We start from the raw sequence: 12,410 nt of genomic DNA, 5'->3' as shown, positions 1-12,410 counted from the left end.
CACACAGATATCCCCCTAAAATAGCTAAAAATAAAAACAAACTAAAAACTACTTCCAAAAACATTCAACTTTAATAAATGAGTTTTTTGGGTTCATTGAGAACATGGTTGTTGTTCAATAATAAAATTATTCCTCAAAAATACAACTTGCCTAATAATTCTGCACTCCCTGTATGTATGTGTGTGTGTGTGTGTGTGTGTGTGTGTCTCAAAGGCTTAAAGGTCAATCTTCTGTCTCATTTGTTCCTTGTTGTATTATGTTGTATTCTTTGTTTCTGTGTATTTCTGACCTTTGGAACCTAAAAATTAAAAATATTGTATTTCAGAAAATTGGTGAAATGTGCTGGTCTGTTGTTCTTGAACAGTGGAACTGTACTCTGTCAGTATTGAAATGATAAGCACATGTTCTTATCCTGTTCACATTTAACACGGAAAGCTTCATCCTGACCGTCTTAGTCCCTCATTTGAAGCCCCCCACTGCTAAATCACTTGTTGTTTTCCATAGCCTGTGGGAGGGATGTGGAAATGTTGGAGGGACCTGGTAATGGGTATGTGTTCCTCTGCTTGATGTCCTGTAATTTAGATGCCATGCTTTGCAATATCAAGCAAAGGTTCTAAAATAAATGAACAACGGGTCTCTGCTGCATGTGAATGTATTTATATGGGGATTGTCCTGCAGACAACAATGAAGCACTGATGAAGGAATAGAACATGCATAACAAAACCTACACTGGGCACATGTTCGGGTCCAAAACTCATCATACAACCCAAATTCTGGAAAAGTTAGTTCATTAAATTTGTATAAAATGAAGACTAAAAGGCTTTCCACTCACACAGTTCACAACAGAAAACATAATAAATGTTTAAATAGAGAGATTTTACAAAATGAGTTCATTAAAAAAATATGCTTTCTATGAGTCTCAAAATAATTGGTACGGGGGAATGTTTGACATTACAGAGCATCTTTTCTTCTCCGGCAGGCCAATTCTGCTCCCAGACTCTTCTCTGACGAAACCATACTTACATTTACATTTACAGCATTTATCAGACGCCCTTATCCAGAGCGACTTACAATCAGTAGTTACAGGGACAGTCCCCCACTGGAGACACTCAGGATTAAGTGTCTCGCTCAGGGACACAATGGTAGTAAGTGGGATTTGAACCTGGGTTTTCTGGTTTATAGACGAGTGTGTTACCCACTAGGCTACTACCACCCAAGTGTGGGAAACTGTTGTTACAACCATACTGTTGTAAAAGTTGCAGTACGTGGTTTTGTATTGTCTTGCTCAAATACACAAGTTCTTCCCTGAAATAGGTGTCGTCTAGAGGGGAGGATATGTTGTTCTAAAGCCTTTCAGCATTCATAATATATATGTGGTTTCTGGAAGTATTTCTGGGACCATATAGTAATGTCACTGTCACAGTCATGCTGGTGACTGATGCAGTGTTGTCTGAAGGCCATACAATAAAGGTCTTCGGCCTTGTCCCTTACGCACAAAGATATCTCCAGTTTCTCCAAATCTTTTGATTATGTTATGCACTGTGGATGAGATATGCAAATCCTTTGCAATTTGACATTGACATTTTGTGTTTTTAAGATTATGCATTCTTTGACAGATTGGAGATCTGACTTCTGAGAGAATAAACCAGCTGAATCTTTTTAAACTTTCCTGCTTTTTTCAGCCATACGTTGCCCCAGTGTCAACTTTTTTTGGGACCTCTAGCAGGCATCAAATTTGCAATGAGCTCACTTAGTGGGTAAAGATGTACAATTTTGCAGTTTGAACGTTTGTTGTGTTATCTTTGCTTTTTTGTGAATGAACTATTGTGGGGTGGTAGTAGCCTAGTGGGTAACACACTCGCCTATGAACCAGAAAACTACCGTTGTGAGCAAGACACTTACCCCCTGAGTTGCTGCAGGGGGACTGTCCCTGTAAGTCGCTCTGGAAAGGGGCGTCTGATTTATGCTGTAAAATGTAAATGTATTGACTCAAGTCAATAGATTTGAAAAGTGCTTAAGTTTTCATTTTATTAAAACTTAAAAAAAATATAGAAACCTTTCTGGAATTTGGGTTGCACTATGTGGATAACAGGGATTTTGTCTTTTACGTGTGTGATGTAATAACCGAATGCCCTTGAAACCACAAAACCAAAGAATTTGATGGATTTCTTACTAATCCGTCCTTGATATCTGTCTGCAAGTCTGGACAGAAAAATGTCTCACTGCCCATGTAACAAACAAGAACCGCTCATCTGAACCATCCTTCACTATTTACTATTCTCATCTGTCGTTAATTGTGGAAAGAGCCAAGTGTGACTCTTCCTTCTGTCTGTGACCATTACATGATGTTTCTGCGAGGTGTACCCTTAATGGACCTTGATGCCAAATCCACCCACTGTCCCTTTCCTCCTGGACATGATGTCAGCAGGGAGAGGCCGTATTTATGCTCTGCTTCTCACTGGGTGGCAATGGTAAAATGTGTGAAAACTTCATGACCAAATGGAATCCATTTATTCTGATGCACCACTTGCAAGATAATGTTTTGAATTGGTTTCAACCAAAATACACTGTTTAAGTAAAGAGTAAACTCATTTGACTTACTGTGCTTAAATAAAATATTCAAAACGAGGAGTTGCTTGAGCCAGCTGTCATTTTAAAACAGTCAATACATACAGTGAGTTCTTTCAGCTCAGTGTGTCATGGGAGTTTAATGAAAGCTCCAGAGGACATGAAGTGGCAGAAGAAAAACAGGGCTGTTCTCACAGTTGAACTGCAGTCTGTTTTCGCCTTAGGGTTGCCAGATATCATCCCAAAAACAGGCATGAAGATTCACAGCTTGGCCAGTTCCAGCTCAGTTGGATCTTTGCACTAAAATGTTTGTATTATTTTTTGCAACATTTGTAAGCCTGGCTAAGCAAGAAGAAATAGTGTCAGTTGCTTATTTATTTTGCAAGACCAAACCAATACGTGTGTGGCGATTTTGATGTTGGCGGTTTTGAAACTAGTATTGAAAATATCTAGCATCCTCTGGACATTGAAAAAATTGTAACCTCGGTCATTTAATGGGAAAGATTATGCAATGGAATGACGAGAGGAAATTGTCTTAGTTGCGAGGATGTTGGGATCAGTCGTGTGATTAAACTGCGTAAAAAAAAAAAAAAGAATAATCAAGTCAACATACCACCAGCTAAAATACAGTCCGAAGAAAAATAGCGCACATTTAGCCGAACTGGCAACGTTGTTAACGCGGTTGCGAAGCCACGCCTTTCCTGGCGCGGCGTGTTACGGCGTTGAAGCTGAATATAAATACCCCGAGAGAACTAAATCTGGAAGGTGGAAGCAGTCTGCGGGAAAATGGCTCATTTCTGGTGGATCTTGCTGCCTCTCGTGTCGCTGCTCTTCCGTTCAGCAGGTGAGGCGCTGAGCTGCTCGGCTTCTAGATTATTATTGCTTTTATTTATTAATAGTGGTAATAGAAATAACAGTAGCAGCCTAAAAACTATACTCATAACGTGAGATTGTTCCCTTATCGAATTTGATATCTTGTTAAGTATTAATAGCATATAGTACAATTATTATTAAATTCATTTTGTTTGCCAGAACGTACCGTTGTAGTAATGCAAGTAAAATGATAAACAGTACAGGCCAAAAGTTTGGACACACCTTCTCATTTAATGTGTTTTCTTTATTTTCATGACCATTTACGTTGGTAGATTCTCACTGAAGGCATCAAAACTATGAATGAACACATGTGGAGTTATGTACTTAGCAAAAAAAGGTGAAATAACTGAAAACATGTTTTATATTCTAGTTTCCACCCTTTGCTCTGATTACTGCTTTGCACACTCTTGGCGTTCTCTCGATGAGCTTCAAGAGGTCCAACAGTCTTGAAGGAGTTCCCAGAGGTGTTTAGCACTTGTTGACCCCTTTGCCTTCACTCTGCGGTCCAGCTCACCCCAAACCATCTGGACTGGGTTCAGGTCCGGTGACTGTGGAGGTCAGGTCTCCACTTTTTGTTAAGTACATAACTCCACATGTGTTCATTCATAGTTTTGATGCCTTCAGTGAGAATCAACCAATGTAAATGGTCATGAAAATAAAGAAAACACATTGAATGAAGATGTGTCCAAACATTTTGCCAGTACTGTAAGAGAACCAACCACATTCCAAAGCAAAATACGGTGAAATTTATAAATTAAACAAACTTTTCTTTTGAAAATAAAGTTGTCTCCGTGTTTCTCAGGCTCCCAGCCTGCAGACAGATGTGGTGCTCCTCTACATTACCCCAACACACAGCTGGAAGACCTGTATCTGCAGCACAGCGACTTCAGCAGCGGGGTGCAGGTCGCCTACAAATGTCGACCCGGCTACACGCAAACCGCTGGCAGGCGGGTTGTCCGGTGCGAGAGGGGCCGCTGGACTGAGCTGCAGATGACCTGCGAAAGTACGTTTTGACTGTAGATCCCCTGTTTTTTTGCCATACGATGACCTTTGTCCTTCTCCTATGCAAGAAATTGTCTTCTTCCTTGAAAAGGACACCCAAATGCGGGTGACTAGACAAAGAGAACTAGACAAAACTACCGCAGTGTTACTATTGGCCAGGGGAGTGTTGTTAAAGGCTAAAGGATCTGAACCAGGAGATAGCTGTGCCTCGTATTCCAACTAACTTTTCAAGACGATTTAGTAGAATGGTATGATCTATGGTAAGTTCAAGAGCACTAGCACAGTGATGTGGGTCTGGTCAGAAGATAAAAGATGGTCATTTAACTTCAGTAGGGCAGTTCCAGTACTATGGTTCTGCCAAAAACCTGTCAATCCAAAATTTCTAATACGTTAATCATGGTCAAAAAAGCACAAAGCTGTTGTGCTGCCCACTTTTCTAGGATTTTGGACATTTGATATAACCTCAGGATTAAGAGTAGATTTCTTAAGAAGTGGTATAATTTTGCTCATCCATGGGATTATTACCTAAAATGTTCTGGCTCATCTGATTGATTTTATTGTCAAAATAATCCATAAAGCGCTGCTGCCTATTGCAGTTGTGGGCTCTATGGAATTATCATTAGTTCTTGTTAGTCTAGCAATTGTGTCAAATAAGAACTGAGGATTGTTCGTGTTTCTGTCATCAAAGATGTGACCGTTTTTCCAGGCTAGTCTGAACACTTCCAGAGTGCCGTTCCTATTCCAGTCTGCGTGAGTCTTGTTTGAGTTGATGGTTGTTAACTAATGAAATTTAGCGGAAGTGTATGAAGTGTGTGACGAGTTGTAATAAATATTGTGGCTGCACTGTGTGGTTATGAAGAATGCCCCAGTCCTACACAGTCCCAACTCCTCATCACAAATCCTCATTTCAGTTAATGGCGTGGTTTGCCTTCACTAATCCCACCCAAATAGCGTTGCACCAGCTTTCTGAGACACAGCGGGGAGGTGGATATTGTTTTCCCATGATTCATCAGTGCACGTATGTCGGTAGACGATTAGCTGAGGTGTTGTGCTTCTCGATTAAGAACAGTAGGAAATCACTATGGAAACAGAATCTGGTTTGACCAACAATGAAAATTCTTGTCGATTAAGTGAGTGTCATGTACATGGGTGTGATGGTACCTTAGACATAGATTTACATTTACATTTACAGCATTTATCAGCCGCCCTTATCCAGAGCGACTTACAATCAGTAGTTACAGGGACAGTCTCCCTGGAGCAATTTAGGGTTAAGTGTCTTGCTCAGGGACACAATGGTAGTAAGTGGGATTTGAACCTGGGTCTTCTGGTTCATAGGCGAGTGTGTTACCCACTAGGCTATTACCACCCTAGATGCTGAAACATTAGACAAAGATGCTTCCTTATATCCCAAATTTTCCAAAATCTTAAACAATATTTGACAGAATGATAGACATAAAGATAGATTTAAAATTTCTAATTGTAATTTATCCATATTCTATTACCAAGATAATTACACATTAAGGTTGCCAAGTACCTCCACTCAGAATACATTATATCTTTTATAGAAAAGTCCTGTGGGTCTGCAGGAGACATTCCAAACGGGAGATTTAAATATGAAGGGGTACTGTATGGTGAAAGAGCCCATGCTGTCTGTAATAGAGGGTAAGCTTGTTTAATTCTAAATAAACCAGAAATATAACATCAAAAATCAGATTTCACACAGCTCTAATACATGTGTTTTTGGTGACCTTTACAAAGTTACGAGTTGATAGGAGACACTTTCCGGGAGTGTCAGTCAGATGCTACATGGAGTGGACAGGTGCCCACATGTGACGGTATTGTAACACTACTACTACTACTACTACTACTGCTACTACTACTGCTGCTAATAATAATAATAATAATTAGGGGTGTACATATCACGATACATGGGTTATGGTATGATTATATCATGATATATTTGGATATTGTACATATTGCAATAATTACAATAATTCTAAATGCTGTGTTACATTAATAATTCAGCCAAAACAACATTGTTGTTGTTTTTTCGTCTCTGTATCAATACAGTATCACCTCATAAAAGATCACAATATCAGTGTATCGATATATTTTTTAACAGCCCTAATAATAACAAATAATGTCGTTTATGAAAGTGTCTCTTTATTATGATACAGGGATGTTTTAGATTGATTTGTCATATTTGCGTGTCTTTTCCAATCAGAAATACAGATGACTCGGGAACTATCACGCCGACACACGTCATGTACTGTGCCCAAGGATAGGAACAAAAACCTGATTATGAACAATACCAAGACTACTTATCAGTATGGCGACACTGTGTCTCTGGCGTGTGTTGAAGGCCATCACTTGAACGGATCTGCTGCTGTTATTAAGTGTGATGAAAGTGGAAGATGGAACCCCTACTTTCCAAAGTGTCTCTGTAAGTACAAACCCTCTCTCTTTAATACTTAAAATATAAGTAAGTGGTTGCTGAAGTGCAATGTATTAACCTGCACTGTAAGAGTAATTAAATCAAAACGAACATTTATTTTAGCAGCAACTTTTGCAAATATCACTTTTGATATGTCTTGTTCAGCAGTTTTGAGTCTTGAGAATTGAAAAAGAGTATTTTTTTTCTTAAGAAAAGATTGTTTAATTTATATCTATTTAAATGTGATGATAGGCCCAGATGTCTGTAGTGTATATTCAGGTTTTGTATGAATTAACAGCATTTCATTGTTTGTTTTATGGAATTGGTTTTATGGAGTGCTGTCCATAAATAATCAGATCTTTTCTGGCAGGGATAAAGTGTCCAGTCATACACATACGCAATGGAAGGGTGAGGCCTCAGCAGGTGAGGTTCCAGACATCAGTTACCATTTCCTGTGATCAGGGATTCCGCCTGATTGGTGCGGCCAAGCTGTCATGCCTGAGAAGTGGCTCATGGACAGAAGCTTTTCCAACTTGTGTTCCAGGTATGGGGTGTGTTTGTCTATCAGCCACACTTCAGGTAATACCACTCCTCTGAGGGGATTAAAGGTTCTTGACTCCTGAAGTGATTCAACAATCCCCTTCAATATTTCGTAAGATGTCTGGCATCTGCTTCGGTTTTGAAAAAATTGGATTTAATACTTAACCCTGCATCATTCAAACGGAAAAGCTGGTTGATAAATATTCATCATTTACAGATTCGAAATAACACATTTTTATCTGTACAATATTTTACTATCTTTGCTATTATCTCTGTAATACCTATTGAATAATGTTTAAATGTCTATAATAGCTTTTTATATATAAATACCCATACATATGATCCATTTTTTCTCTTTAGAAAATACACAAAAATGTGAATACAATCTGCCTTGGCCCCTTTCATTAATCTTAATTTTTTTATTGTTCACACAGAGGGAGGTCCAACATGCCCTGTTCCAGTGGTAGATAATGCTAAGAGGATTAGTGGAGAAGCCTCGGTGTATCAGCCCACACACTCAGTCACCTTTGCCTGCCTGGAGGGTTATGTCTTGTCGGGTTCTGCACAGGTCACTTGTGGGCAGGACGGTCAATGGCAGCCTGAGCTTCCTGGGTGCAAGCCTCCCGCTGGTGAGTGATTATAATATTTGTATAGCAAACCGTATCCTAAAGTTTGGCAAAACTTACAAAAGGTTAGATTTAAATAGTAAGTCAAAATGTAGAAATGTAGAAACCCTTATACAGTGGTTTCAGTTTAGTTCAATTCAAAGTTTTCTTTAAGGATGAAACAGACTGGCACAGTCCAGACTATGAAGAAATAGGCCATATTTAACATAATTCACTAAATCAAGACTAGACAATAGAATGACATTAGGTCAGATACAAACACGTTTTTTGTTTTCAGTTGCAGGTCAGTACATGGAGTGTGGAAGGAAATAAAGGCTTCTGTTTGATATTGCGTTGCATGCAGGTTTAATACATGTGTAACAAGTAACATCAGTACGAAAAGCAATAAACTTGGTACCCAAGTTTAAACACAACATACTAAACACATAGGGGGGAAACAATTTTCAACCATTCCTTGCATTTTCCACAGCAAACAAGTGTGGAGCAACGCCTCGTGTCCCCAATACGCACCCCAAAATCGACTTGCTGCACCCAGCAGAATTTGAGCCCAATGCACGTGTAGTATATAAGTGTGATGAGGGCTATATTCGGGCTGGGGGGTCCTCCATAATCCGGTGTGTCAATGGAAAGTGGACACCGGTTACTCTGACATGTGAACGTAAGTCACTGTTTGACTTTTTTTTTCTCCCCCCCATACTGGATCATCATTTCTGATTGAGTGACCATATATACTCTCTCCTCAAGGCAAATCCTGTGGCAATGCTGGAGAGATCCAAAATGGTCGTTATGTTTATGAGGGAGTGCAATTTGGGGACATTGTCACAGCTATCTGCGATGATGGGTAATGTACTTTTAAAAAGAAAGTGTAATAATTTACATGATGACTAATGGAGTGATTTGAACTATCACATATATTTGCAATTGATAAAATTGCCTTTCGTGGGTCACTAAGGACAGAAATTAATTTAGCTTTACACGTATTTATTAGCATTATTAGCATCTTACATTTGCAACTGCCTGCAACATTAAAATCCAGAGTGTGGAGGGAATAAACACATCTGAGAAAAGCATGGGAAAGGTGAAAAAATAAATTTACATTTACCAGACGCCCTTATCCAGAGCGACTTACAATCAGTAGTTACAGAGACAGTCCCCCCCTGGAGCAACTTAGGGTTAAGTGTCTTGATCAGGGACACAATGGTAGTAAGTGGGATTTCTGGTTCATTGGCGAGTGTGTTACCCACTAGGCTACTACCAACTGATTAACATTAAATTAACATTAAAGACTACAGACAGAGTTGAAGATGAGCAATTGACAGTCTTTTCAATTAAATGGAAAGGAAATGGAACCCGGACTCAGGGCAGTGAGCATAATTTCCACTAGGCGTCGCCGTTGGTCATAAAACATTTTGCCTTCCAATGAAAATGAATTATTTTATCCCTCTTTGTTGTTTGACAAACATACTAAACTATTTGAATTATGTGCTTGTGTATTTAATCTTGCCACACTTTTCCCACCACAAATTGCCTTTAGCTATGGTGTTTTGCAGCTAAAATACTGTATTCAGCATAAGACATTGCAACATGCTTCAACAACCATGCACCCATGACGTGTGTCTTGCAGCTAGACAAACAGATCTGAAACCAAATAACATGTTCTGACAGAAAAAAAACTAATGACTTTCATCTTATAACCTTTCATCAAAACTTAAATTACCATTGATAATACAAGGATGGAACTTTTTTTTTTTTTACTTAATTTTATGGGATTATTGAGGTGGCATATCCAGTGCTGATTTCATTCCAAGTGTTTTTCTTACCTAGGTTTGAGATGGTAGGAAGGAACTTCAGGACCTGCTTGAGCAGTGGCTGGGATGGAAGAGAACCTGTATGTGAAGGTATCTGAACTGCTGTCTGTTCCACAACTGTACATTTCAAAATACCCCGAAAGTGAACATATATCATAGGATCAACCTGCTCAGCAATATGACATGTATTCCCAGAACCGAATTTAAGATTTTTCCAGTCTGCCTGCACGTACATTTAAAGAAATATTAATGTGAAGTAGATGGATTGTATTTTATAGCATTAAAACCTGTTTTCAAAAGCTGAAACTGGATCTGTGTTCTGGTGCATGCAGCGGTGCAGTGCCCTGAACCCCCCGAGGTGGCGAATGCAGAAGCATCGGGCTCGATGGATGGGCTGTACGTCTACAGCAGCGCAATCTCGTACCGGTGTCGCACTGGCGTGCTGGTAGGCGAGGGTCAGATCTACTGCAGAAAAAATGGCACATGGAGCGCGCCTCCTCCTCAGTGCAAAGGTACGAGTGCTTGCCTTGTCGGGTTTGCCCATCTTGGCATATCGAATTTAACATTTTGGCTGCCATTTTGAAAGTGAAGTGATCCTCATTGTGAACGAAATGTGTTTTAATCCATCAACCTTGGCGGATCGGGATTCGAACCGGCAACCTTCCATAACTGCCAGACCACCACTGCTCCTTCACCAATGACCCGTGCTGCTCTTTTTCACCCATCCAGATATCGTCTGTCCAAACCCCAATGTGAAAATGGCCTCCAGAGTACGAGGTTTCAAGTCCAAATATGTGTACAACGATGTCGTGACTTTTGTCTGCAGTCCAAAGATGAGGATGCAAGGGGCCCGTACAGTCACATGTGGGCCCAATGGGAAGTGGGAGCCAGATTTGCCAAAATGCTTGTGTAAGTACCCGTGGCGGCAGTCTACTCTGCATCTTGAGTAAGGTTAAAAACAGATGGAAATACAATCAAAACTAGTATAACATGGTGTCTTGCTTATGGTAGACTATAAATGGTGTGACTGCCTGTTGGTAATCACATATTCATTGCTTTTATTTCCCCAAAAAGGCAGTCCTAATAGATAAGCAGCTCAAAATCTCTTTTTTGACTCATTTTAATTAATTGTTCTGGTTTGCAAACCATATCTTTTTTTTTGTTTGCCTTGACAGGGAAGTGATAAGGATTCTCGGCACTGAATAACAGAAATGCACTTCTATTTCAACTAAACAAGCATAAGCTGCACCATCATATATGTTTTTTACATTCTTATGTTAAATTCTAACGCACCTTTTTATTCATTATGTCTGAAGACATTGTATTGCCTTTGGTTGCACATAATTTTGCATAATTTGCTTTTCAGACATTTGTACTTTATTTGCATTGTTTAATTCTAACATGGCATCTGAAAATAATTGGACATAATGTTGCTTGTATTTTTCTTTTAAAAACATGTTTCTATGCATTTCACTGATTTAAAATCTCTATATAATCTATAAATCCTTGTTTTTGCTCCACCCACCTGTAAGCAAATAACAGACAGACTGAAAATAAAAAGGTGTCTTGTTTTCTGCGGTAGAGGAGAGCGCCGGACATTCCCCCTTATGCGCTACTCACAGACCCCACTGCGGACGCGCTGTAACCGCGGGGTCCCAGGGGCTGTTCCACGTCTTCGCTGTTTACTTCGTCTCGCTTACGACACCGCCGTGGCCATTCTTTTCCAGGAGGCCTACCATTTCCGAAGCTGTTTCTCTGAGCGCGCCATTGCCCTATAAATTCCGCTCTGCTGTATTTTGCTGGTTTTTACGGGCAACCCGGCCACTGGGGACCTACGTGGACGCGCGGTTCTTGGTGCTCGACTCCCAACAGGGACGTGTCTACAGTTTTTTTTCATGGGTGGGCCAGGCAGGGGCACAGACTGTAGACGCTTGGCACTCTAAAACAATGTTATTTATTCAACTTTAACGTTTCTTACAGTGGCTTGGGCTACAAGCGATTTTTTTTCCCTGTCACGCAACTAACATGCTTGGCGAAGCTATGCTAACGCTAATGCTACACAACTTATCAACTTAAAAGTAAACATATGAGTAAAAACTACATATTGCAAACAACTGTTTACTTTTTTCATCTCTATGATTAAAAAATGTTAGTCCAAGAAGCTTGATGTTTTTAATGACCAAACCGGTGGCCAGGCACGGTGGCCGATCAGATTTCAAGGATAGTCCCTGTCACAAGCCTGGATAAAAGGACAAGTCTTGGTGCGACGAGCAGGGCGTTTGGTCCACTGTGGCGAGAAGCCGAACGGAGCAAAATGTGACAAGGGGACTTAGCTTAAACCAGTACAACAGCAGTCATGGCTTTAGTTTGTCACCTCACATCTTTATAGAGTGCTTTGTTGTACTCTGCCAGTTGTTGTGTAAAGGGACAGGCGTGTGCTGCCATAATGGACTTAAGTTAAGTGAAGTGATTGTCACATGTGATACACAGCAGCACAGCACACGGTGCACACAGTGAAAGGCGCCCGGGGAGCAGTGTGTGGGGATGGTGCTTTGCTCA

General features: G+C 40.1%; 1 protein-coding gene across 2 annotated transcripts; it reads left to right on the top strand.

Annotated features, from left to right (window-relative positions):
- Window positions 1-3,263: 3,263 nt before the first annotated feature.
- Window positions 3,264-11,045, top strand: LOC114783500 (complement receptor type 1-like). 2 transcript variants are annotated; one of them, XM_028968960.1, is made up of 14 exons: window positions 3,264-3,412; window positions 4,244-4,444; window positions 6,009-6,105; window positions 6,202-6,278; window positions 6,668-6,886; window positions 7,248-7,421; window positions 7,852-8,046; window positions 8,321-8,326; window positions 8,513-8,701; window positions 8,788-8,884; window positions 9,868-9,941; window positions 10,184-10,363; window positions 10,581-10,760; window positions 11,027-11,045. In XM_028968960.1, exons 1-14 carry the CDS (start codon window positions 3,355-3,357, stop codon window positions 11,032-11,034), a joined length of 1,755 nt encoding a protein of 584 aa, XP_028824793.1. In that variant the 5' UTR covers window positions 3,264-3,354; the 3' UTR covers window positions 11,035-11,045. The 2 variants fall into 2 exon arrangements, with proteins under 2 accessions (XP_028824793.1, XP_028824794.1); XM_028968961.1 differs by lacking the exon at window positions 8,321-8,326.
- The last annotated feature ends 1,365 nt before the right edge of the window (window positions 11,046-12,410 follow it).

Source organism: Denticeps clupeoides, unplaced genomic scaffold, assembly GCF_900700375.1.
Source record: "Denticeps clupeoides unplaced genomic scaffold, fDenClu1.1, whole genome shotgun sequence".
NCBI classification, from domain to species: Eukaryota; Metazoa; Chordata; class Actinopteri; order Clupeiformes; family Denticipitidae; genus Denticeps; species Denticeps clupeoides.
The sequence above is the reverse complement of the archived record's forward strand: the minus strand, read 5'-3'. Positions and strand labels throughout refer to the sequence as shown.